Source organism: Anopheles ziemanni, chromosome X (assembly GCF_943734765.1).
Source record: "Anopheles ziemanni chromosome X, idAnoZiCoDA_A2_x.2, whole genome shotgun sequence".
In the NCBI taxonomy this organism is placed as follows: Eukaryota; Metazoa; Arthropoda; class Insecta; order Diptera; family Culicidae; genus Anopheles; species Anopheles ziemanni.
In genome coordinates this window covers 13,873,867-13,899,297 of record NC_080707.1, presented here as the reverse complement: position 1 = coordinate 13,899,297, position 25,431 = coordinate 13,873,867, and the positions used below count along the sequence as shown (strand labels likewise).

Below are 25,431 nucleotides of genomic sequence, written 5' to 3'. Positions count from 1 at the left end.
CCCTTCAACCCCCTGTAGATCTGTGCGCAGCGAGGCGCGAGTCTTCTACGATCTTTGACCAATTTGGTCCGGTTTTGTGCCTCGCTTTTCCGTCGAGCTGCTTTACAGTTTCGGGGGAGAGGGGGAGGGGGGCGGGAAAGGGTTCCGGGCGCTGCTCCCTTGTTCCCTTTTTTATTTATTTACTTCTTGTTTTGTTTTTACTTTTCCCGAGACCTGCTCCTTGTGTGGAGCTCCCGCGAAAATAGAATAAACATTTTCCATTTCGGAACGCTCGACTTACGCCTAACGGGTCGTGTTTGTGTGTGTGTGTGTGTGCCCAGCGACAATGAACTCGAGCACTGGTGCGTTTGTGGTCCGGACCAACCTCCGGGCAGGTTGGTCCTTCTAGGGGAATGGTAAGCCCGTGAGAAGGTTTGGCAAGGTTGAGCCCCGGAAAAGTATGAAGCGCAAAAGCCATAAACCAAAGGTCAGCAGCGAAATCTGCACCGGTCGCCACCCCACACACCCTCGGCGGAGCGTTCTGAGTGGAGATTAGGATGACGAACAATGATACACACCTCTCCCCACAGCCGACAAGCACCATCACTCATCGAAGAAGTTTTTTAGACAAACTATTTCCAACACGAACGGATGAACCTTGAACATTTCGGGCTCACTGAAGCAATTTTTCCCACCGCCTCCGTCATTGTATGCTGCTAGGGAAAACCGCGGTACGACGGTGCTGGCTTTGTCGCCGACGATCATCGCCAAGCAGAAAAGGAACACGACTCAAGGTGCCTTGACCGTGCGCTGCTTCTCATTTATATATAGCGATATTTACAAACAAAGCTGAACGAATGCGGGGCGAGACTTCTTCACCACAGGGTTCGGTTTCTCGTCGCTTCACTCGGACCGTGACGTTTATTTTTTCTGATTTTTTTTTTTTTTTTGACGCCTCCAAACGAACCGGAAGCCCCACGATCCGATGCAACTGCCGGAAGAGATCATGGAATCGAAAACGCGACACCGAAATTCGCTCCGAACCTCAATCGAACGGCGATTTAATGGAGCCGTTTTTCCGTTTGGTTTTGGTGAATTTTCCCCCAGAGGAGGGGGAAGACCAAGAAGGGAACGAAAGGAAACGCGACACCGTTTTTTTTCCGAAAACAACCACACCACAAAACGTGACAACCACCGAGAGGTTCTACATGTTTGCTTTTGGAGGAATGAAGCGGACAACGGCACTCGCAATAAAAATGGAAAATTAGCATCCCAACATGAAAACGGTGGTGGTTTTGGTGGTGGTGGTGGCCAGCGGGATCCGGATCTCCCGTTCCGGGCGCATTCCAGCAAGGGGCTGCCTTGTTCTCCGTCCCTGTTGTGGCTGTTATTTTTTTGTGGTCCATTGCAGAGAGCTCGTGAGAGACCGAACGGAGGGGGAGAAAGAGGAGGGGCTGGGGATGCGGATGATAACCGGAAATTGAAAACCGATCCGTTAGCAACCGTTAGGCGCCATGCCCGGTCCCGAATCGATCGAATTAAATCGATCAGCCCTTGATCACCCTTGAGGTGCTGAGGCGCAATTCTGTAGCAAATCACAGGGGGGGAGAATAGGAAGAGGGGAAGCCTGGGAAGGTGTCCAATCAGATGGTCTTAATCGGTTGACATGGAGTTGCCCAGCGTTGGATTCCCATCATTAGCTCAGATGGGCGCAAACAGGTGTCGTTGCTGATGAGTGATTCTTGGAACAGAGATACGAGGTACATACAGGCTTGAAGAGAGAGAGGGGGGAGGGGGGGCTTTAACCGAGAAGCTAAAATCCACCTGTTCCAGCTGTCCAACCCGTCGCGTGTGGCGATACGATAATGAACCCCAGTATCTTGATCTCACTAGAGACCCCTATAAAAAGGGCAGGTACCAGAAGATCCCAAGGCCTCAGCGAAGCCCTCAGAAACCTCTGCTGTATCGAGGATGCGCTCGGCCAAGCAACACTGCAATCACCGTTAGGTTGCCCACCTTCCCTTTTTCTTCTCTCTCTCTCTCTGCTTCGCGCAACGCTTCACTTTCTATGATATAATCTCGATGTCGAAGAATGTCGGCGTTAGGGAGCAATAGCCGCAGCGTGTTCTTCCCCCTCAGGAACCTTCAGGTGAAAGGCACCAACCGATGCGTAGGCTGCACGGCTATTTTATCGGTCCTGCCGCCCCGCGATTGGTCGTTTGGATTCCATCGCCGGAAGCTGGGAACGGGACATTAGGTTTCTAGGTCAAGCGTAGAACCGACACCCGGTACCATACTGCGACATCCGAGTCACGGTGTGAGTCTGTGGGGACAAAATATACTGGATCTGCGTCATTCCCGAACGGTGTCGTCCGTTGATGAGTACGAAGTAGACAAAAAGACACCAGAAAAAAAACACCGGCAGGCACTCAACCTCAGCTCCCGAACCCGAGGCACAACACCTAAGTCGACAAATTCCTGCGTGCGTGGTGTGTGAGCCGACGGCGCGACCAGCGAAGCAATTTATTTATTAAAAATCATCCCCGCATGGACGGGGACACACACACACACATCGTCTCCTAGAGAAACGGAAACGAACGCAAAACGGCAAGGTCCACGTCGGAAAAGTGATCTTCTCACACCCCTTCTGGACCAGGTCGTCGCCAGCCCGGAGACCTCGGATGTGGTTTCAAAGAGGTCGGCTAAGAGGTGCTGAATTGTGCTGCCGCTCAACCCTTCCCTGCCGGCGTGGTTCGGCTTCATAGGGGAAGATTAGATGATCACATCTCTCCCGGCTCATGATGTGATATCTAACGATCAAGCACACCCACCCCCAACTGGATGTTCGGAGATGGAAAGCGCAACGTGGATGAGAGACCGGGACAGGCGAGGGAGCCGTATAGTATGTTAAGGTCGTTGCAATTTCGCGCCACGTTCGTTAAGTCGTTTGTCGTGGCCAAAGGGAGGTTCTCCTTCGGATACGGTCGAAAGGGTGGCGTCGTCAAGATAAGGCTAATTAGCAGGTTTAACCAAGCGCTAATGATATCGCATGAGCCGTAGACTCCATTGAAATGGTTTAAGAAACCGTTACCGATGTTAAGGGAAGCGGTGCATAGGTTTGACGATACGCTTTAAACGGTGTAAGATCAGGTATTTTCTATGCTGCTAACAAGCAGTTGTTCAACAAGTGTAACGTAGGTTGATATGAGATAACCATCGCTGCTGCATCAGGTCTGTCCATGCTTGTAAACAAAATCTACAAGTTTCAGTTCACCAAACCAGAATACAGCAGTAGATCGTCATCGCCTACAAACCGGCGTCGGACATGGAAACGATACGAAGATTTTATCAAACAGGTTACGCGTGTTTTGGTTGACACCTCCACCGGTGACCGGGTGACGAACCTACGCAGACACTTTGCGTGCCGCTCGTGACACATCCCAACGACCTGTCCGTACGGGGAATGAAAATGTAGAACAACGTCATAAAGGAACCATTCACCTACGGCAACGTGAAGATGTGTCACCTGCCCCCTCGACTGACGACTGAGAAGAAAGTAAACTCCCCTCACTTCCTCCTGCATGTTCTTTTACAGTCAATACTTCGATTGGAACCAGTGCTCTACCTGTAGAACGATTTGTGTGTGTGTGTGTATCATATATGTTTGTTTTGCCATCTAGCTTAACAACGTTCAGGTCGTTAGCTGTGCCTAAGGCTCGCTCGTAGCTCGGCCCATTCGCGAGATGAAAGTTTTCTAATGAGAAGCGTGCAGGGAAAAGGAGTCTGAAAACGAATATCGGAACGACGATAATGTCAGGTCCCCCCGCGCTCAGCCTTCCTACGCTGCCATTGGCCCTGGTTCACTTCGAGAGGTTTCCGAATGTCAGTCAGGTTATTAGTCAACGATGGAGCCCGCCTAGCGTATGGGCTAGATGGCGATGGGAACCGCGGTACGTGTGTGTGTCCCAGCATTGTGGTCAACGTCCAACTCCCAGCTTCAGTGCGACGGCGGAAGAACAAGAAGAGAAGGTCTCGTACGGAATTTCACCTTCTCGCCGGTGCCGTACCGGACTGGACGGCACTCTCCGGAGCTCCGGAGCTCGGCCTACTTCAACGCCGACATTCGCCGCGGGTACCGTTATACCGGCGACGCGCGCTGCCATATGCGGCGCTGGTATCCTGTGCTCTCCGCTCCGATCCAATCGATCGAGCGAACCAATCCTACGCTGGGTCTTCTGGCTGGCTATCTGACATTATCTGCTTTGGGCATTCTCGGTAGGCCAAACCAATTCCCTCCAATAGCGCAGAGGTCCCAACAGAGGTTCAGCGCTCAGTTGCACTCGGCCACTTACTAGAGGGCCGTCCGGTGTCGGGGAACCACCTCCGCTGATCCTACCCGCGTAGCGTAGCGCGCGTCACATTCCACACGTTTTTCTCCTCCTGCGGACACACCGAACCTCCCCGCATCACCTGCCATCAGGCCCCGCTGCCCAGGGCTCGGGGAGAAAAGCACGGCTAAAAGGGGGGGGTACAGTGAAAATTAGGTTATGTGCCAGATCGCCACGGAGCGGACCTCCGCGCGCACCGCTGTGTGTGCGCATATATGTAGGCCTCTGGAAGAATACTGGTGGACGTGTACTGGGCAGCCTCAACAAAGGGAAAAACCACACGCGGGACAGGGACCGGGCCGGAGCAAAAGAACTGTGAAAAATATTCATGTTGATCTTCTCCCTCCTCGCCCTCCCTCCCCCCTCAATCCCACTCTCTTTTTGGCTCTTTCACGCTCGCTAGGCGTAAGTAGCTTTCTGTGTTGTATTATTGCCTTACTTCTGCGTTCGTTCTTCGGCCACCATCCCGTACCATTTTCTAGCGCGGCCCGGCCATACGTTATCCACTCATCCTCATCTGCTGCTGCTGCTGCTGAAGAAAAAGGCTTGCAAGAGCAAACAGCGTCGGATAGGCTTTATATATGTCGGCCGTGTGTGCTATTCGCGTTTGGCTTTGACGTACGGTTTTCTGTTCTGTCGCAGTTGGATACACACGGGGGACGACAGATATCGATGCGCGCTCCGTAGGCTTCGGTCAATTTTGCCATTAATGGCAGTTCGTCCCGCCTCCACCACCTCTCCGCCTGTACCTCCTTGCTCGATTGGCAAGGTAAGGAAAGTAAATAGTGTGCCGGAGCTGGACGGGAAGTCACGATCAGGCGGAATGGGGACCAGCCTCCGGGAACCCGTCGGCAGTAGCGGAGCCATCGCCATAAACGGGCACAGCAAGGCACCAGCGCCACCCGCGTGGGAAAGCGGGCCAAGGAAGCGCACACCGGAAGGTGGTGTTGGTGGTGAGCCAGCACACGGCACAAAGGCCGTCATCTGCCCTAAGTGGTCTGCTGGCCGCCGACGCCGCGCGAGGAGAAAGCCAGCCAGGTGACCTCCTTCCCGGGACCGGGCAGACCTCGGTCAAACGCACAAGCGCGCGCCCCCTGGGGGTCATTCCCAGCTCCCAGGAAACCCGGAGAGCGATGGCAAGCGATGACGTGCGAACAGCAGGTCAGTGGGAAACTAAGCTGAGCTGAGGGCGATGGCAGCTAATATGGCAGCGGCGACCTCAACATTTCCCTACTCAACTCCCGGGTCTAACTGTTGGAGTAATTTCATTTAAATGTATCCTCTCGTACCAATCGAAGACGTACCGCAACAAAGAACAGCAAAACCAACCTGAACCCTTTTACCGACCCATCGCCATCTTGGTGGTGTTTGGCGAAATCACCACCACTCGCCGGCGAGCGGTCCGAAAACGATTTGGCATGATTTTTCTCATGCCTCTCTCGCCCCGCCATCGGCGTTCGCCATTGGGCGAAGTCTCTGGAGTGGTCGTGGAATGCCGAAAGAATCGAACAACGACCATCAGGAAGAGTGGCTTTCGAGCTCCTCGTTACTGGACTTTCGCATTCCGCACGCTTTTGCGCGCGACAAACGCTACTTACAGCTCCAGCGGGCCTTTTCGGTACGGGGGAGTCGACCGTGGGACCCCTGGTAAGCAGAAACCTCCGAGAAGTTGCTACCCCCCTTCCCGGTAACACAATTCTATACATCCGCTTCGCGAGTATATGTTGGCCGGAGCAACCTGTGCAGACCTCGAACATACACACACGGCAACTTCTTAGCCTTTTTGATCAACTTCGGCTGCTTTTCCCTAGGTTTACGCGGTGTCATTTATGAGCGCCCTATAGGTTACGTGGGTCATCATCATCATTAGAATCCCATCTCGGCGTCATTTCGGTTTCGGAGAACCTTAGCTTCATCGATTCTCGGGTGCCATTAACCTTTTCGCATTAATCTTTTTGCGATGGAGGTACTATTCCGCAACTACGCCGGCAGAACTTGTGAACCTCCCAACAGCCAACTAGAACTGCCGCCAGCGTGGGTCTCTAGCATCTATCCATCAACCCGCAGAAGGGAACCGATCGGGAATATATTCCCTGGGAAAGGATTCGTTTGGTCCCCACGTTCAAATTAATTTTGGCCATCGGGAAGTGTGTGTATAATTATTATACACGTACAGCAACGTGAAGTTTTCACTGCGACCAAGCTAATCTTACTGCAATCAGTCACAAGGCGTTAGCTATTGAATAACACAGAATTTGTCATACACTAGCAAGAGGAGTACTGAGGACTTACGAGCGAAGGTCATTGAATGACATAAAATGGACAATACGCCTGTTCAAGAAGTACTGAGACTTAGGTAACAGACTTCAACAGGACTCACAAGCGTGGTTCAGTGAACAACACAGAATTTGTTAATACACTTGTTATGGAAGTACTGGAACTTAGGCAACAGTCAACAACAATGTTTTACAAGCTCAGGGAATTAAATAGCATAAAATTGGTACTGAGTACCGAGACTTAAGTGACACACTACATCAGGACTTACAAGACGCAAGTTATTGAATAACGCAAAATTGGCTAATACGCTTGTTGGGAGAGTAGTGAGGTTTTGGTAACAGACTACAGCAGGACTGATAAGCTTAGGCTATTAAATAACACCGACTTTGTTATACGCTTCTATAGATCAGAAGAACAAGTATGTCGATCAAATGGGCTAGGAAGGAGAAATATTACAAAACAACCGCACAAGAATTGACAGGACCTTTACTTCGCCTTACGTTTTATTACCCTGGAGTCACCAGAAGCGATGGGCCACTTTATCACTCCTATCTTGATCGACGCTTGCGTTCTCGAGTCGGGTTTTGCACTATCGGTTGTTTTGTTTTTCCCGTTCGGTAAAGATTCGTCCCGTTGTCCTACTTTCCCGCGCAGGAAGGAGCGAAATCCCTCCGCGGTGGACACGAGGGGGGGGGGGGGGGGAGGGGGGGTTTACGAGAGCCGGAACCCTGCTGACGCTTGCCTGATCGTTATCGTTCATTTGCACGACGCGGCAGGCCGTGGACGTGGAATTGGCAAGCAGAAAGTAGGCAAAATGCCTACCCTTATCTTGAAGTCCGGATTAATTGGAGTGCTTTCATCGGGGGAGGGGGGGGGACCGATGTGTTCTCCGGACCGAAGCGAGCCGTAATCCGGTAAGGCCTGGGAGAGGCGACGGGACGCAATTTTCGGGATGGCATTTTAAATTAAACGGAATCCCACTATGGAGGGGAGGCCGCTAGCGCTGGAGTGCGGGTGGGTGGAGGTGGTGGTCGACCTAATTTTAATAGCCGAATCTCATTTGGCGACCGGTCTCAATTTTGCGGAACGGAGCGGAATTCGTACGGTCCGCTTCCGGCAGGGTCCGCTCTAACGTCCGGCAGCTGTATAGGCTGCGGGGCAACGAATCGATATCTTGCGCTCGTTGATCGGAATGAGGTTGTTGGTCGCCTTGGCGGTGTAAATATCGGACACCGCATACATGCAGCAGCAGCATCACTTTCGTTTCGCTGACACAACTCGGAAGCGGGCGCACAGATACGTGTGCACATCCGCCCACGGCCTACGCGACCCCCAGCTATATAGAGGACGGTAAATATATGGATGGAGTCGGTGGTTTGGGAAATCGGGAAGAGTTGTAGGTAGGGGAGATAGACAACAACATCCACCACGCCGCCTCTTCAAACCCGAGCTGCGTCTGCCTCTTCAAACTCCCGGTATTAGTTCCATAAGCATCGGTTTGCACTATCGGGGTGCAAAAACCGGAGAAAAGAACAAGAGAGGCATAGAGCGACACGCACCGACTCGCGGTGTGCATACGTACAACGCATGCACGGACGCGCCAGTTTTATTGGTCTCCGCATCGCATCATATATTCATAGCGTAGCATATATCGAAGCCACGAAGAAAAGGCGAAGAGACCTAACCTCCCGGGGCAGAGCTGAAAGAACGGAAGCAATAAAGGTGATTAGATGATTACCGGATTACACGACCGTCTGCCCCCACCTCAGCCATTCCCCTTTTCCCCATCAGACCCCCCCAGTGGGTATCATCGTGGAGCAGTACCGCTTCCTCCCGAGATGGGCTAATTTTCGGCTGAATCTTTGGACCTGGAGACCACGGTCCGTCTGTGCGCGCTGCTGCTGCTCGCGTTAGGCAGCGGGGCAGCGATACGATTATCACCTATATGTTTGCTCCACCTTCCACCCCTCCTCCCGGGTGGTACGTGCCCCGGAGCCGCGAATAATGCTGCATCTATTTTGCCTCGAAAAATTAACGACGACGAAAATAGCCCTCGCCCGTCGACAGGCTTCCAGTAAATCGCACGCGTCTACCTCTTAATTGGCCGCCTGCTGCTCTCAGGATCTAGCGCGTAGGTGGCTTGGGCCTTTGGCGTTACAATGGGCACTGGACGTGCAACGATAGATTTGCTGCTGATAAGTTCAGCTCGATTCAGGCTCCACGTCCAGGCTTGCACGAGAACGCCAGGCTTGCCACGTCCAGGGGGCCACTCGAACTCTAGGCTCTTGAACCACCGCCGCAAGCACTATGCGGCACTATCCGGGCAGTTGCTAGCACCGGTAACCTTGAGCCTTGCGTCATTCTCGGTGTAGGGTTCTTGTGATATGCAAACCTCGCACAAACCCGATTCTGATGATGCATGATGAGGCACGGACGTTTCGCGACCTTCTTTCCCATCCGCGCCACGTCTAATCTCCATTTGTTGGTGCGTTGTTACCCGCGAATATCCCGGTTTGTGTGCAATCATAGGCCGGGCGCGTTTATATTTAGCCCGACCACCGAAGAAGTACTTCTACAATCGGATGATGGTGGATTTTGTTCCCGTTTTGTTTGGTTAGGTTTTCTTTTCCTCCCCCCTCTTTTCCTCTTGCGTTGGAGCCTCGCAAAGATTAGCCGGAAGATCTTCAGAAATGGCGGCCTTGGCCCTAAGCTCTCTCTCCATCACCTTCTGGCTGCGTGGAACTATAATTGTTTCCTACGCACGGCACCTCGTGTAATAAGTCTTCTGTTAAAGTGCGCGAACGATGACCTTTATTGAAAATTTATTCCAAGTATCAGTAAGTTCTCAAATTCTGCCGATTCCGTAATGATCCTTGTTGGTTCCCACCGTTGGCGTTGGGTACCCAAGCGATGATTGATTCTCGTTACCGTCACGCCAGACGGCCAGATGAGGCTAAGCTAGACGCAACCAGATCCGGTAATAACCACACACTCATACACACACACACACACACACCCGCCATGCCGAAAGCCGTACCTTTTTTTCTCTCTCCATGTTTCATCCATCCGGCGCCAATTTGTAGAAACCAATTAGCAGACGAGATTAAATACACCACAAACAGCACCGATCCTCATCATCCGTTTTCCTAGCTTCATTCAAATTACACCGAAAACGATGAATGGAGGAAGAAGAACGAACGGCGAGTTATTGAGCAGAAGAAAGAAAAAACACCTCCCTCTGACTGTTTCGTCCAACCAAATGAATGTTGGGAACAACAACAGTAATCAAAAACAACAAAAAAAAACATCACACCTAGACGTGTTCACATAGTAAACATTCCTCCAAAAACCTCAAAAGTGGCCGAACGAGGATCTGGATGACGGAATACCCCGACGTACGATCAATGATCGTTATTTAGCTTCGTCCGATGGAAGCGGAAGGGTTTCGCAGTTGGGCTTCACATTTTTATATCTGCCGCACAAGCGCACGGTGACGCAAACCCAACTCCAGGAAGATTCGCGTCGTTGCCTTGTCTCCCATGTTTTTTTTGGCGAACACTCGATGGCTGGCGATGTTGTTACGCTTCGGATTTAATTACCTTTGTGGTGGTGCCCAGTTCCCCAGTTCTTTCGACTTTTTGGGGATGGACCGACGCCTCTCCAGGTCGAGCGGTGCCTTTTGCCTTTGGCCTGAGCTCTCCAGCAACTTTTGGGTAAGGCGATGGAGTAATCGCGATAATTGTCAAACCTGTATCCAATGCCCTGCAGCACGCCTTCCGGTCACCGGGGGTCACGGCTCCTGCCTTCTCCTACACAAGCGTCTTGTCCCACCGATGTTAGGGCAGTTAGGGACGCCAACTGGAAAGCTATAGCTGAAATGATCGATCGAATCGGTCCACTTGAACACCGAGCTCTGCGCCATTTGCGAGCTCATCGCTGGTTTCCCGTTCGAAGTAGGCCACCGGAGGCTGCTTAAGTGCTTGGAAGCACACAAGCCAAACACACACACACACACACACCCGCCGTCGTGCTCCGAAATCTCCGTCCCGCCTCGGGGGTCGGATCAGTACATACCGACGAGATCAGTGGCCGGCAAACGGGCCGCACCAAAGTGCCGTTAATGCAGAGCATTTAGTTACCGGTGCAGGCCGGACACAGCCCCGTGTCGGTGTTGTGTGCGTATGTGTGTGTGCACAAAGGAGGAAAAGGGGAGTGAGAGAGAAATAAAGGGAAGTTTTCCTGTGCACGCATCGCAGCTGGCCCGAGGCGAAGGATTGGGCGGAGGCAAACCCGTTGGAATGGGGCAGAAATGTCAACAACTCGAGTGTGGAAGTTAGAAAACATGAGGATCTGAGGCAGGGACTAGAAGGGGGGAGGGTGGTGAATGGACGCAACGGTACCTGAAGATAGTGTGACCCTTCGGTCGTCATAAATCTGCTTATCCTGCGGTGCAAGTCCACTAGTGCACGCAGAAACACACGAGCCTCAGGAGTACAGGAACTAGTCCCGAGTTAGTACCACTGCACCTAACGGCTTCTCCTCCTCCTTGCAATAATGCAGTATCGTTTACGATGGGTATAAATATCTCTCCACTAGCGATTCTGCTTGCCCGGAGCCACATTTGCCCACATTTGCCAGAAGACAGTGTTCGCTGTAAACGACGCTATCAACTGGTATGAGCGCGATACTTGATCTTGCGGAGGTTCTTCTTCACCGCAACGGCTTAATTCCACCGGAAGCCGATGCCGAGGCCTAGCCTTCGAGCGCAATGACTCTTGGCGGACCAGTGCCGAACAGCGTCGAAGATGACTCGTTTGGTATCTGCATGGTGTGCAAGAAGGTGGCCGGGTGGTAACCGAAGAATAAAAAAAATAATGGAGAAGACTGGTAATAGGAGGGCGATAATTACTACACTCGCGGGCTGTTCCATCCATCGGCAATGACACCACGCAGGGTAGCACGAACAAATCAACGCCCGAACGCACCAATTGCCACGGTACATCCTCACCCATTACCCCGGTCGCCCTCCCCCTCCTGTTGGCGAGAGCTCAAGCGTGACGTAAAAAGGAATGCTGGAATCTAGACGCACCGGAACGAGGTACAGCTTGCGGGATTTTCACACCAAACTGCCCAGGATGAGTTAGCGGCGTGTCCGTCGCACTCGGGCGCTATATCTCAAACCAGTTTGTACCGTACGCTTTCAGCGAGGCTGTTCGATCGTGTGACATAAATAACGAGCGGCTCCAGTGATCGCCTATGGGACACAGGCATCCCACAGGCCGTTTCGCGACTATAAATAAACATACCACGTCCAGTCTTCCAGTGTATTTTGTTTCTCCCATTACTTTAGTCTCCCCCCGTCACCTCACCTCAAGTGATCTAACCCACCAAACTTCTTTCCTTTCCATCTTTCTTCCAGAACGCAGCAACGCGACCGAACGACAGCAGAGAGTAGTCACCAGCGTTCAGTATGATTATCAGGAGTCCGAGCCATTTCCGGCTCGACCGACTTACGATGGCATTTTTACTTGTAGCGTTAGCTTTAGTACTACCTGCGATCAATGGCGGTAAGTCTGGTCTTCCTTTTTTCAATTACCCTAAACACATCATGATATATGTAAGAATAAGTGTTGGAGGAAAGAGGTTACAACAGTCGCACGACACGGTGCTCACTCTCGTTCGCCATTCTTTAACCACATTCCCGCGGTGAAAGCCACATAAAGCCTGGTGGTCTCGTGCACCAAGGTCAAGTTTATTGTCGAAGGTGTCCGATACCCTTCAGGCAAATTGTTATCAGTAGGTTTTGACTTCTTCCGTCGTCAACTGGTGGTTAAATGTAAGACTACCGTTGGCTAGTAGATGTGCGGCATGTACTACATAATTTGCCAATTTGAGATGCGCCCATGAGATACTGCTTCGCGTGGAACCTCGGTGCACTTCACGAAGATCAGCCTCGCGCGACTTCCGGGCCGAACTGGGTCTGGGTGTCTTTAGCTCTCAGGGCCTTGCTTTGTTGTTTTGTTTATGGTGGCCGTTTCGCTGCAAACTGTCATCGTTTCTCGGGCGGAGTAGTGCACGGCAGCAGGAACCAGATCAGGTGAGCTTCCCTCCCCCGGGGGCCGCCGCCTGAGCCGCTCGTGCTCCGATATGAGCGGTGAGTTGATTGAAGACAATTGCCAGCATCCATTGTTGCCACGCGTGCAGCGCACTGTGCCAGCCTAACCCTGGCCAAGAAACGCACCCCGGCAGGCTGCCATCGAGCCGAGCGTTGGGTCGATTGTTTCATCGGACATCCGCTATCCGCGCCGTCAACATGAATCTGTTTACTCCACTTCAATCAGTTCGCTGGCTATACGCCATCATCGCCGGGCATCATAACCGTGCGCTACCTTCGTACGTTCTGGTGGTTTGAGGTTTTGTTAGCCTGTGCGTCCGTATGCTATTTCCCTCCTCCTACGCTCGATCATTATCGCTTCATGGATGCACTGTTTTCCTACTACGCTAGACAACGTTCGGCTAATACGGTAATGGCGTAGACTGATGGAAGTGTTTTTGAAGAGAAGCAGCGCCTCCGCTTTGCCATTCCCCTCCGCTTCTACGGCTCTACTCGCTAGCTTTACAGCCGACCAGAGTCGTACCAGTGTAGGATTGCTTTCAACCATTCATGGATTAGCAATGACGGTTGGTGTGGTTTGCAATTGCTTCGAGGGTTCTAAAATATGCCTCTCGGCACGTTGCTCATTCCTTTTGCAGCCCCGGTATACGAGAGTGATCAGACCGAGATGGAGACCTATGGCGAATCGACCGGGTGCTACTACAACTACAACCATTACGGCGAGGGCGACCGCATCATGACGAACGAACCGTGCCTGAACTGCACCTGTCACGACCGCATGCTGATGTGCTATCTGCGAGTCTGTCCGTTCACGAAGGCGATCGGCCAGGACTGCACCATCGAGAAGCGGGAGGACCAGTGCTGCCCGGTGATCACCTGCCCGGCGGTAGAGGTTCAGCTGCTGGATCATCAAACGACGGCCAGCCCATCGACGGCGCTCGGTGGAGCGGCAACGAGCGAAGTTGGTGCCCTCGACCAGTACGGTTGCTCGATCAGTGGACGCTTCTATCCGGAGGGAGCTCAAGTAAGTACCTTCAGGGGCATTCCAGGAGCTAGGACGATTCCTGGGTATATGTTGTAGGAATCGTGTCTGATCGTGTTTCTTTGCCGTGCAGGTGCCATCAAATCCTCAGAAACCATGCGAGCTGTGCTATTGCATTCGTAACATGACGACCTGCGTGATGCAGGAGTGCACACTGCACATCGATGGCTGCCAGCCGATCTACAACAAGGGAGTTTGCTGTCCAGTGAGATACGATTGCGGTAGGTGGACAGGGCACGGTGTTGTTTTGAACCCGCCATATATTCATTCTGCGTGATACCCTTGCATATCCCACACAGATCACGACAAGGACACTACTCCGATGTTGGACGACGAGTTCACCACGACTGTGCGCCCGACGCCCGGCTTCATCCTCACCACGACGGTGTCGCCCTCGGTGTCGACGGATTGCGTGCATAACGGAGAGACTTACGCCGATGGAGCGCTCATCATGACGGATAAGCCGTGCGAACACTGTTACTGCATGCGCGGGGACATCGTATGCGCCGTGCAGGAGTGTGGCACACCGCTAGAGAATGAGGGTAAAAACTGTGTGGCACTTCCACCGGCAGCCGGCCAGTGCTGTCCGGACAAATATATGTGCGACGGTGGTGCTGCCGCACCAACGACAGCATCGACACCGGTACCGACGACGTCGGGGCCGACAGTCGCGACAACAATCGCCGATGACGTGCAAGAGGAGCAGCAAAAGTTGGGCGATGATCACGAACCATCGGACGATCAGGAAGCATCGGCGCCAGCACCGACGACCACATCGCCAGCGGATGCAAGCAAGGCTACGACGCACAAGCCCGTGGACGATGCCTCAGAAGAGAAGGAGGATGACGACAACGATCAGCAGGAGCAGCAGCACGTTGTGCCACAGTTCGAGGACACCCAGGAGGATGACAGTGAGGAAGAAGATGTGCAGGTGCCCAACAAGATCGACGACGAACTCCCAGCAACTACTGGACAGCCGGCTAAGGACGACGCTGAGGTACCCAAGAAGACCGATGACGAACTTCCAGCGACTACTGAACAGCCGGCTAAGGACGACGTTGAACAGGACCACATTCCTGGCCACGTCGGCCCGCATGACCATGACGAAGACAAACCGGAAGTCGGAACCACCGTAAGCACCGCATCCGCTACTGTCCAACCCGAGACGGCTGATAAGCAAGAAACGGCAGAGGAAGGCACAACGGTGACACCTGCTGGTGCCACTTCGGCTGCCACCGAGCGACCGGAGACGACTGATAGGGCGGAAACGGCGAACGATAGCACCACGGTGGCTCCCTCTGTTGGGGACGCTGCGTTCACTGTGCGCGCTGAGACGACCGTCAAAACCGAACTGGCTGATGAGGGCACCACAGTGGCACCGTCTGTTGCTGTCTCGTCGTCGACGGTTCAGGCCGACACGACTGATAAAACCGAACCTTTCGAGCAGGATGAAGGTTCTTCGGAGCAGCAACACGTCGATCCGGTTGCCAGCGACGAGGACAATGAGCAAGACACCAAGCTGGACCTGGACGTAAAGATCAGCGACGACGAGGAGCCGACAACGCCGACAAACATTCATTTCGACGATCAGAGTTCGTCGTCGGAATCGTCTACACAGGGTGCGGCACCTAAAGAGCCTGAGCTCACAACGAGCCTACCGGCGCTGGTTCCGACCAGTGACGAGAAGGAAAACGAAATCGGTGCTAGCCACGACGAGGAAGAATCGGATAAGCCCAGCCCAAGCCAGGACGAGCAGGAGCAGGAAGAGAACGACGATCAGCAGGTTGCTACGACTCCAGCTCAAGCTGGCGGTGAACGGCCCGATCAATCTAGTGACGTCACAGGAGCACCAGTGCCAAGCGACGACGAGCCTGCCAGCACCGTATCGGCCGAGAAGGAAGCCGAACCAACTACCACAGCGCCTCGCGAACAGGTGACCAAGCTCGATGCAACCACGGAGAAGAAGGAACCCGCGCACAAGGCTGACGATGTGCCGCAGACGCCTGAGGACTTCGTCGAACTGCCACCGGCAGTTATTGTGACCGAGCTGCCACCGGCACCGATATCGGAGGAGAAGGTATCCACCACGGAGCAGACGCTGGCCCCGCCGAAGGATGAGATTCTGCCGAACCTGCCGCTCGAGGCTGACTCGCACGTGCTGGATGATTCGACCACCACCGAGTATGCGGCTGCTGCCGACGATCACAAGAGTGAGGATGACGAACAGCAAGCACAGCACCCGGTTAAGGTGGCGAACGATTTTGATGAACCGGTGGAAATGAATACGGTCATAACGCCCGAGAAGGACGAGCAGGCGCCGCACGAATCGGTCGAAGACGATCAAGGTACCAAGGAACAGGAGGAGGTCGAGCAAGACCATGTCGAGCAGGAAGCGCACGAAAGTGACGAGGACGATAGTGATGAAGACTCGCATTCTGGTGACGAGCATCAGCAGGATCTTTCACCGACGACAGCGAAGCCAGTGCAATCTGCAGTGCAACCGGTGGATTCCGAGAATGTGGATGAGAACGAAGCCGAAGTCGATGAAACGCCCGATAAGCTGTTCCCCGAATCCATCCCTGGCGAGGGAGACTGTCTGATCGACGGGGTCACCTACAGCAATGGGGACAACGTACCGGCCAATGGCAAGTGTCAGGTGGCATGTCGCTGCTCCAACAGCATCATCCACTGTGAGGCAGTACGCTGCGATCCTCCACCGAATGCTGACTGCACGGCAAAGACCATCCTTCCGGGTGAATGCTGCCCAAGCTACAACTGCCCTGAAGTCTCGAGCACGACAACAGCGACCACGGTCGATTCGGACGACAGTGACGATAGCAAGGACAGCGATTCCGCAGCTGAAAGCGACTCGTTTGCCACGGAAAGTGAAGCCACCGTCAGCAGCAGCTCCACCGAAAGTTCGGACACCTCGCCGGAAGCTCCATCGACCGCTTCGGCGGTAGATTCGCAGTCGTCTACCGACAGCGACAACGACGAGGAAGACGATGAGTCGGCGAAGCCATCGGAGGCCGAAAATGATGACTGGGATCTATCCAGCGATGTTTTGAAGCCGCTGCTGCAACAGCCGGGAGTGGAACACGACGAGGAAAAGAACCATACCAAGTACTTCAATGGTAACCGTCCGACCACCGCGGAGTACGATGACGTCATTGTGCTCAGTACAGCTGCACCAACGACTGTCAAACCGGTGACCACCTCAAGCACGGTTGCACAAAAGTCTACGGAGGATGCCGATAGCCATGAATCGACAACCACAGGAGCCACATTTGAAAAGCAGAATGAGGAAGAGTTGACGACTACTGCGCGCATTCCAGTCGATCGCAAACCGGCAGGCGTAATTGAGAAGGAAGTCGATGACAAGAAGCAGCAGGATACCGGACTGCCTCAAGTAACCGACAGTGTATTCGAAGACGTCGAAAGCACCACTGTGGTGGCTAAGGATACGGAGCAGAGCACCGTTAAGGAAGCTGCCAAACCGGAAGCGAGCACGGATGCTTCCGTTGACCAGCAGGAAGAGAAAGAACGCGCCACCACGCAACGTACATTCGTGGCTGAAGATGCGGAGACGGAAGCACCAGCATTCGTGCCTGAGGCACTTGCGACTACCCTCAAGCCAATAGCGGACATCGAAAAGGATGAGGAGCATGACAGAGCGACTACAGTTCGTCCATTCGAACAGCCAGCTGACGCTGCTACAGCACAAGAATCCAGCTCAGATGATCTCAGTCTTAAGGGACAGGAAGCGCAAGATGAAATTCCAAGCAGTACTATTCGTACGGAGGAAAAACTGGCAACTGTCGATGAGGACCAGGCTTCGGGTGACAGTGAACCCGAATCAACCACGGCCAAATTGAGCGACGCACCGGTCGAGACAGTCACCGAACAAGAAAAACCGGTGCCGGTTACAGTGGACGATCATACGCGGAAACAGGTTGTAACAACGGTGGCGCCTACCACGCTGGATGATTTGGAGAACGAGATTGAACAATCGAGCACGCCGGTACCTTCGGTTGCATTGGATGAGGAACAGACGCAGAAGGCACAGACCCAAGAGGAAATGAAAACAACTTTCGGAGTATCGGAAACGACCCCGAGCTCTAGTGCAATGGACGCAACTACCAGCAAGGTTCAGCAGGATGACATGGAAGCTGGCACGACAAAGGGACCAGAACAGGTCGTTCCAGCCCAGGACGAGAAGGTTGTGAGCGATGATCAGACGGAAGGGTCGGACGAAGTGGCACCAACAACTGCTGGACCATCTAAGAGCGACGACTCGACGCAGCAGGTGGATAAGAGTACTACCGTGGCACCACAGAAGGAACATGATGGTTCCATTGTGTTCCGTGGGGATGAGGATGAAGACACTCCGCCGATCGTAAAGCCAACGCTGGATGACGAGGAGCCAACCAAGGCAGCGGATGAGCAGCAAGTGCAGCTGCCTGCAAAGGTTGGTGAAGATGCTATCCCGAAGCCAACGAAGGTTGCAGATATGGCCGAAGACAAAACGCCGCCGCAAATTGCGGATGAAAAGGATGACGACAACCTGATCAGCCCGATCGGTGGTGCTGAGCAAGATGGTGGCATCCGTTTCCCGCAGGAGAAGGAGACGCCGATCTTCAAGCCAACTCTCGACGATGTCGTACAGAACACGGTACAGCCCGAAGCGGACGATCAGGTAAAGGAGCAGGAGCAGGAAGGTACCACTTCCGGACCCATTGCACCAACCAAGAGTGACGAGGAGGTTCGAACGACACCGCAGCCCGAATCGCCGGTTACCAAGGGACAACCAGAGAAGGTCGCCGACGAAAGCAATGAAATTGACGCTGACATACAGGAGAAGCCATCGGTGGAGCCGGCGAAACCGGTAACGCCGGTTAGGGGATCGGATAAACCAGAAAACACGCTGGTGTATGATGAGATTGAAGAGTCAGACCAGCAAGGAAATGTCCCCAGCTCAACAACACCGAAGGAAGTGCCAAGCGCAACTCAACAGCCGCAATTCGAAGGATCAAGCGCCTCTGTACCAGTAACGACACCGTCTGTTGACGAACAAACGGAACGAACTGAGTCGTCTGTGCACAAGCAACAAGATGTGACGCAAGGTGTTTCGGATGAGGATGCCATGGATGAAGACAAGGTTACTGAGCATTCGAAACTAGCGACGTCTTCGCCAGCTTCCGCTGTTCCTGCCGTGACCACTACCGAACAGGCAGAGTCGGACGAACAAGAGCAAAGCGAAGTGCAGACTCCATTGAAGCCGGAGGATGATATCGTTTCCAGAACGACAGTACAACCTCCAGAGAGCAGCAGTGTGCAATACGAAGAAAAGCCAAGCACATCGGTGCCATCGTCTACTGAACGTGACGAGGAACCATCAGCTTACGACGACAAGAAGGCTCAGGAAGAGGCTGGTACCACCGTATCGCCGTCGCTGGCGGAACAGGACGAGGGAAGTGCCGAAGAGCAAGACACGCAAAAACCGGCACTCCCGGTCAGCGATGACTTGGAGCAGGATACGACCACACGGCGCAGTGCTGAGGACGGTTCAGGAAGCGAACAATTTACCGAACCCGCTGTGAGCAAGCAAACCGTTGTTCCAGCAGTTGACCGACAGACTACGATTGCACCAGCGCAAGATGACCAAGACGAGGACGATGCGAAGAAACCTCTAACGGATGCTGTAAACGATGTAACCGAACGTATTGCCGACGACCAGCAAGAACAGGATATGGTTGGGCTCGAGAAGGATGAGGAACAAATTGGAACCACCAAGGTACCATTTGCCCATGCCGGCTCCGGCGATTCCGAGGAAACGACGACTGACGCCAAGAGCCAGGACAGTGCCGACAATGTTACTCCAACCACGACCGCGTTTGATGCCACGGAAGATAGTGTAAAGCCGGATCACAAAGAGCCTGAGCGTGACTCACCATCTTACGACGAAGTTGAGGATGATGTTGCACCAACGCGCGCCCCAACTGCGGCCGTTCCGGAGCAGGATGAGAAACAACGCGAGCCACAGTCGACCGAATCGAGTGACGAAAAGGTGGAGGGCACAACGACATTGCCAGGAAAGGCCGACGATGCGGAGCAGGAGCCGACATTCAGCACGGCTTCGGACGATCAAAGTAAGCAGCCGACCACGGTTGCAGCACCGGTGGAAGCAGCTGAAGCGCAAACCGAATCGGACGAAGTTGCTAAGCCCGAGGCCGACGAAAAGGAAACGTATCCCCAGGAGCAAGGCACAACGGTGGCACCGTCTTCGGCAAAACCGAGCCTAGATGCCCAAACGACAGAAGCCGCATTCGACAAACCAGAAGAGGAGGACGAGGAAGCGTCAAACAAGCCGGTAGCTCACGATGAAGAGCCTGGCGATGAAGAAGAGCCTGCTTCTGCGACGACTATCCAAACTCCAGTAAGGGTGTCGGATGATGAAACTGGTGATGAAGAGCCTGCCGCTGGCACGACTCTGCGAACTCCAGTCAAGGTATCGGATGAAGAAAGTGATGAGGAAGAGCCTTCAGCTACCACCACACAGCGCGCTCCGGAGAAGGTATCGTATGATGAAATTGGTGATGAAGAGACCTCTTCTGCCACGACTCTGCGTGCTCCGGTGAAGCAATCCGATGATGAAACTGATGAGGAGCCTGCAGATGATGAAACTGGCGATGCCGAACCTGCGCCTGTCACGACTGTGCGAACACCTGTTAAGCAATCGGACGATGAAACCGGCGAAGAAGATCCCTCTGCTGTCACGACCCTGCGAACACCGGTAAAGGTATCGGATGAGGAGACTGGCGATGATGAGCCTACTTCTGCCACGACATTGCGTACTCCGGTGAAGGTAGCGGATGATGAAACCGATGAAGAATCGCAGGAACAGATTGATAGCGAGGCCACTACTGCTTCGCCGCCGTCCGTGGTTCGCGATGACGTGACGGAGTCCAATGTGCAAGACAAACAGCCACAGGCAACAGATAGTAGCACCGCTGCACCGAAACCGACAAGTACACTGGGACCGGTAGCATCTGACTCAAGCGACGATGATGACGCCGATACCTCATCCGAACAACCGAAACCAGCGTTGGAGCAAGGATCGGGTGACAGGGAAGATACGCAGGCACCGACAACGGTGGCAAGCGCCTCGGAACCGGAGCAGGACCATTCGGGCGAGCAAGAACCGGAGGAGCCTTCGTACACTCCAGTGAAGGTGGATAAGGAGCAGGATAAGGTACCCGAAGTAACCACTGTCGCCGCATCGGTCGCGCAAGATGACAAGGGAACGTCGGACCAGTCGTCGGAGGAGGATGAACCCGAGGTTCCGCAGACGGACGATCTGAACGCGGACGATGATTCGTCGGAGGAGGACAACGAACCGGTCGCACCGATCATGGTGCCAACAAAGGCTCCATCGAGCACGTCGGCAACGACTGAAAGCGATACGGTGAAGGATGTGCCCGCTGAGCAGAGTACGACGGTGGCCCCACTCGAAGCAGTGACCCACTCCACGCGTGCTCCGGATTCGGATTCGCAAGTTACCGAGCAGCCAACAACATTGCGTCAGGAGGAACCTTCGGTCACCGAACAGGCATCGTCTTCTACCGCAGCACCAACGACCGATGCTCCGGCTGGCGACGCTGTTAGTGATGACACGGAAGTGACGGAAGCGCCACTCAGTGCGGTCACCAGCACAGCGACAGACGCACCTCAGGATGAGAAGCAGTCGACGCCGGCAGCCGACAAGGAGGAAGAGCCTGCCGTCACTAGCACCAGCACTTCGACAACAGCTGCGCCAACGACGACCGAGCAGACAACGCTGGCACCTACGCAGAAGCCCTCGCCTTCGGTAGCAACGGAGAAGCCTGCAGCACCGAGTACGGCAGCACCTGCTGCTTCGGCGGACATGTTGGACGAACGATTTGACGACGATGCCCCGGCCCAGGTCACGCAGAAACCGGTTGGACCTCCAGCCGACGATAAGGTGTCGGCCAAACCGCAGGAAACCACCCCCGACGACAGCGTGGACGAGGATGACGAGCAGCAGAAGGTACAGGAGCCGTCGCTAGCCAGTGACAGCAAACCGGACGAACAGCAGCCATCGCAGCCGGAAACGGTCGGACCCTCGTACGGTGCCCCTGGTCAGCATTACGACACCGGCTACGGCCACATGCCGCCCCACTATCCGCCCTCGTCGTACGAAGATGACTACGGCGAGGAGGAGGATCCGGCCGCCTTCGGACCCGGCACCTGCCGGTACGGCGGCAAGCTGTACGTGTCGGCCCAGCAGATCCCGCGGGACGATCCGTGCGACTTCTGCTTCTGCTTCCGCAGCGACATCATCTGCCTGCAGCAGTCGTGTCCGCCACCGATCAGCGGCTGTAACGAGGAGCCGATCTCCGGCTTCTGCTGCCCGCGGTACGAGTGTCCGGTGTCGATGGCGACCGTACTCAACGTAACCACGAGCACGACCACCACGACGACGACACTGCCGCCGCACTTCCCCGCTCACGCGTACAAGGGCCAGGTGCAGAAGCGTGGCTGTCAGATCCAGGGCAAGCCGTACAACGTCGGCGAGATGGTCGCGTCCGCCTCCGGACCCTGCATGCGTTGCACGTAAGTAGCTACCGCGGTGATATGGAGCCCACCCGGGCTGATAGCGAACAATTGGCAACTTACACACACTCTCTCTCTCTCTCTCTCTCTCTCTCACTTTTGTTCCTCTTGCTATGGTTCGATCTCCTCCTACAGATGCGGGGGTGACGGCCAGATGCAGTGCGAGCCGAAGGCGTGCAGTCCAGAGCCGATGCTACAACAGATGATTGCGGTAGCCGCGTCCCGACGACGATGAGCGGATGAAGGGCCAGTAGCACATCGACAGGACCGAAGCATCGCGAACGTCGGAACGGACCGCTGGAAGTTGACTGTTTTTTAAAAAAAGAAGAAGGGGACGTGGAGCGGAACAGCAGGAGACGGAAACCATCGGCGGGGCCTGAGCGGAAGAAGATTTTAACTGTACTGTACTACTCGGTAAGGCTCGGGGACGGCAAGGATCCGGCAATTGTCACTGGGAGCGATGTGGACCGATCGCTGCAGCAATGTCGGAGAGATTGGATAGCGGATCATCAACGCAAGCGGAGGAACAGCGCAAACGCCCTGGAAGCACCGTCCGTCCATCCATCCTTGTTCCTCCCCCCCTCTCCCTTACCACCTGTCCCCCTCCCCCCTTCCCTCGCCCCGCCCCCTTTCCCACACAATAACCCTCTCAGACCCCCTGTTCCGTGACCAATCCGTTTCCCTGATGCGTGTTTTACATCTTAGGTTTTTGCTCTATGTTACGTTTAAATAACCTGTGTTTGGCTGGGCAACGGACTGGCGAGTGCCGCGAGCGTAGTACACGGGTATGGGCCGGTGTGTCATGTGTTGTGCGACCAACGTCGTCAACATCGATAGCGAACGGTACCGGGTTGTTTTTAGTGCGTGAAGTGACGTGATCGAAACAGGTTGCCAAGAACATTATACAGGTTTTTTTTTTATTAATTTTCATTCCACCTAGTTTTGACCGCGTGAACACTGGGGCTGAGAATGCCGACAGTAGTGCGGAGATAACAGCTGTCTAGCGGAGATGTTTATTTCTTGACATTTTTGGAGGAAATTTAGTACTATCGAAAATACCTATCCACAACAGCGTACGAAACTAGATGTGCACAAAATGATTGGAATTAAATAGCCACGCACTACTTTTCTTCTCTCTCTCTCTCTTGCTCTCTCACTGTGTAGCTCGTTCTATCTCTCCAATGCAATGCCGTAATCTATTCCTGTGCTGTGCTCCGGCCGGCAAGTCGCTTCCGTCTGGTTGGTTCCACGAAGCTCGCATGTTACCAAGCGCAAGCGATCAGTAAAGTTTCCACCGCAGAGAGCTTCGGAGACCACGCTTCGGCCGTCACCCTCTTCTTTGTTTTTTTTTTTTTGGTTTTGCGAAACTGGCCACCCGTTCAGGCCGTTTTCGAGATCGATACCCTAGGAGCTCCTTCTGCAGAGCCGCCCGATGATTGACCGATCGGAGCTGCGCCGACCGTCCGACGCAAGCGAACGTTATTCGGATGTTGGCCAACCTTTCAGGGCGCCTGCCGACTACCGCGTCCACCTTCACCTATGCCAAACGGAGGCGGTAGCCGGCAGTCGTACCGCCCCGAAAGGGCGCTCGATTGCTTGAGCATTTGGCGGCGCTGCTGAGGGCAACTAGGACTAGGATCTTTTTTTATTTTTTATTTTGTGCTTACTGATGTGTTTCTCTTTTGTTTGGTCTCCTACGGCCTGCCTGCACAGGCTGGTTCCGGGCCCAGTGTCACGATGGTGCACAAAAGGGGGATGCCTGTATACCGGCTGGTGGTTGTTGGATACCTCTCATAGGTAGGCGGGAAGGCGGCACCCCTGCCCTCTCGCACAACAACGCGATCCGATTCCCTGCTTTTTTTTAGCTGCTTTTCTAGCTCTACCAGTGTGCCGCTAGAGGGCAACGCCTAGGCTTATACTATATAAATACTATTGAAATTGTCATAATTATAGCTACTATGATTACACGGATATCCTTTTTCTTCTTACACTGTATATTTTGCCATAATTTAAAAGAAAAAAAGTGAAAGCTTGCAATATGACGCGGTTGTTTGTTTCTCGATTTCTCCCGTTGGAACTCGATTACACCTTCATTTGTAAACGACGATGAAGGTGTAGTTAGGAAGCAAAGTGGCCGAAAAAAGATATTCAATATGCAAAAACATTTGTTTGGAGTAAAACCAACCTCAAATTCGAGTAGGTAACGTTGGCAAACGGAGTAAATATACTAGATAAGATCCTAATTTGAAGAAAGAGATAAAGAGAATGAAAGAGCGCCCGAGAGAGAAAGAGAGAGAAAGAGTGTGGAAGCGTGAGTACACGCGAAAGCGAAAAGGGAAGATAAGTAACGGAGATGATCATTGGAAAATTCGATGGAGCGTACGATTCGGGATGGAATTGCATACGAAGTAGGAGTTCTACTGTATCGTCGGTGGGTTTGGTTAGCTATATCTTTTTGTTCAAATTTCGCGACAAAATACTACAAAAGTACCGTGCAGCTTGCTGTATAAATGCTAGATACAGCGCACCTTAGATTTTTGTTTTGTTTTGGAGAGTAAACCAACAACCGGAGGTGTAGAAAACAAAAAGTGTAGGAAGCAAGGAATGGAGGAAAACGAAAGGAAACGAAAGGAAAGGAAAGTACCTCAAGACAGTAGAACAAGCATGCAATTATTATCAAGACATTAGTTGTAGTTGAACCGAAGCGACTACGAGTACGCTCGCCCGAGCTGTTTTCCACTGCCACTGCGAAACCCGATTTGGTCCTGAACGTTTTTTGGCCAGATCGGGTCACAATCCCCCGGTCCCGACCGTCACGACAAGAAAACAGTTTGCATTTACATTCTCACACTGCTTCGGCGTCCGCTGGAACATCAAGGAAATGATGGAAACGCATGGTGGAATGCCAAACGATTGCAGAGAAAAGTCGAACCGGTGGGTCGAACATCACGAACAAAGCAGCGGCAGCGCTTTGGAGGAAAACAGCTCGTTCAGGC

The 25,431-nt window shown here is 53.6% G+C and overlaps 1 protein-coding gene across 1 annotated transcript; it reads left to right on the top strand.

Annotated features, from left to right (window-relative positions):
- Window positions 1-12,114: 12,114 nt before the first annotated feature.
- On the top strand, window positions 12,115-22,670 carry LOC131291110 (mucin-2-like). The gene is made up of 6 exons (XM_058320301.1): window positions 12,115-12,211; window positions 13,398-13,783; window positions 13,875-14,022; window positions 14,101-14,798; window positions 14,853-22,435; window positions 22,571-22,670. Exons 1-6 carry the CDS (start codon window positions 12,115-12,117, stop codon window positions 22,668-22,670), a joined length of 9,012 nt encoding a protein of 3,003 aa, XP_058176284.1.
- Window positions 22,671-25,431: the final 2,761 nt, after the last annotated feature.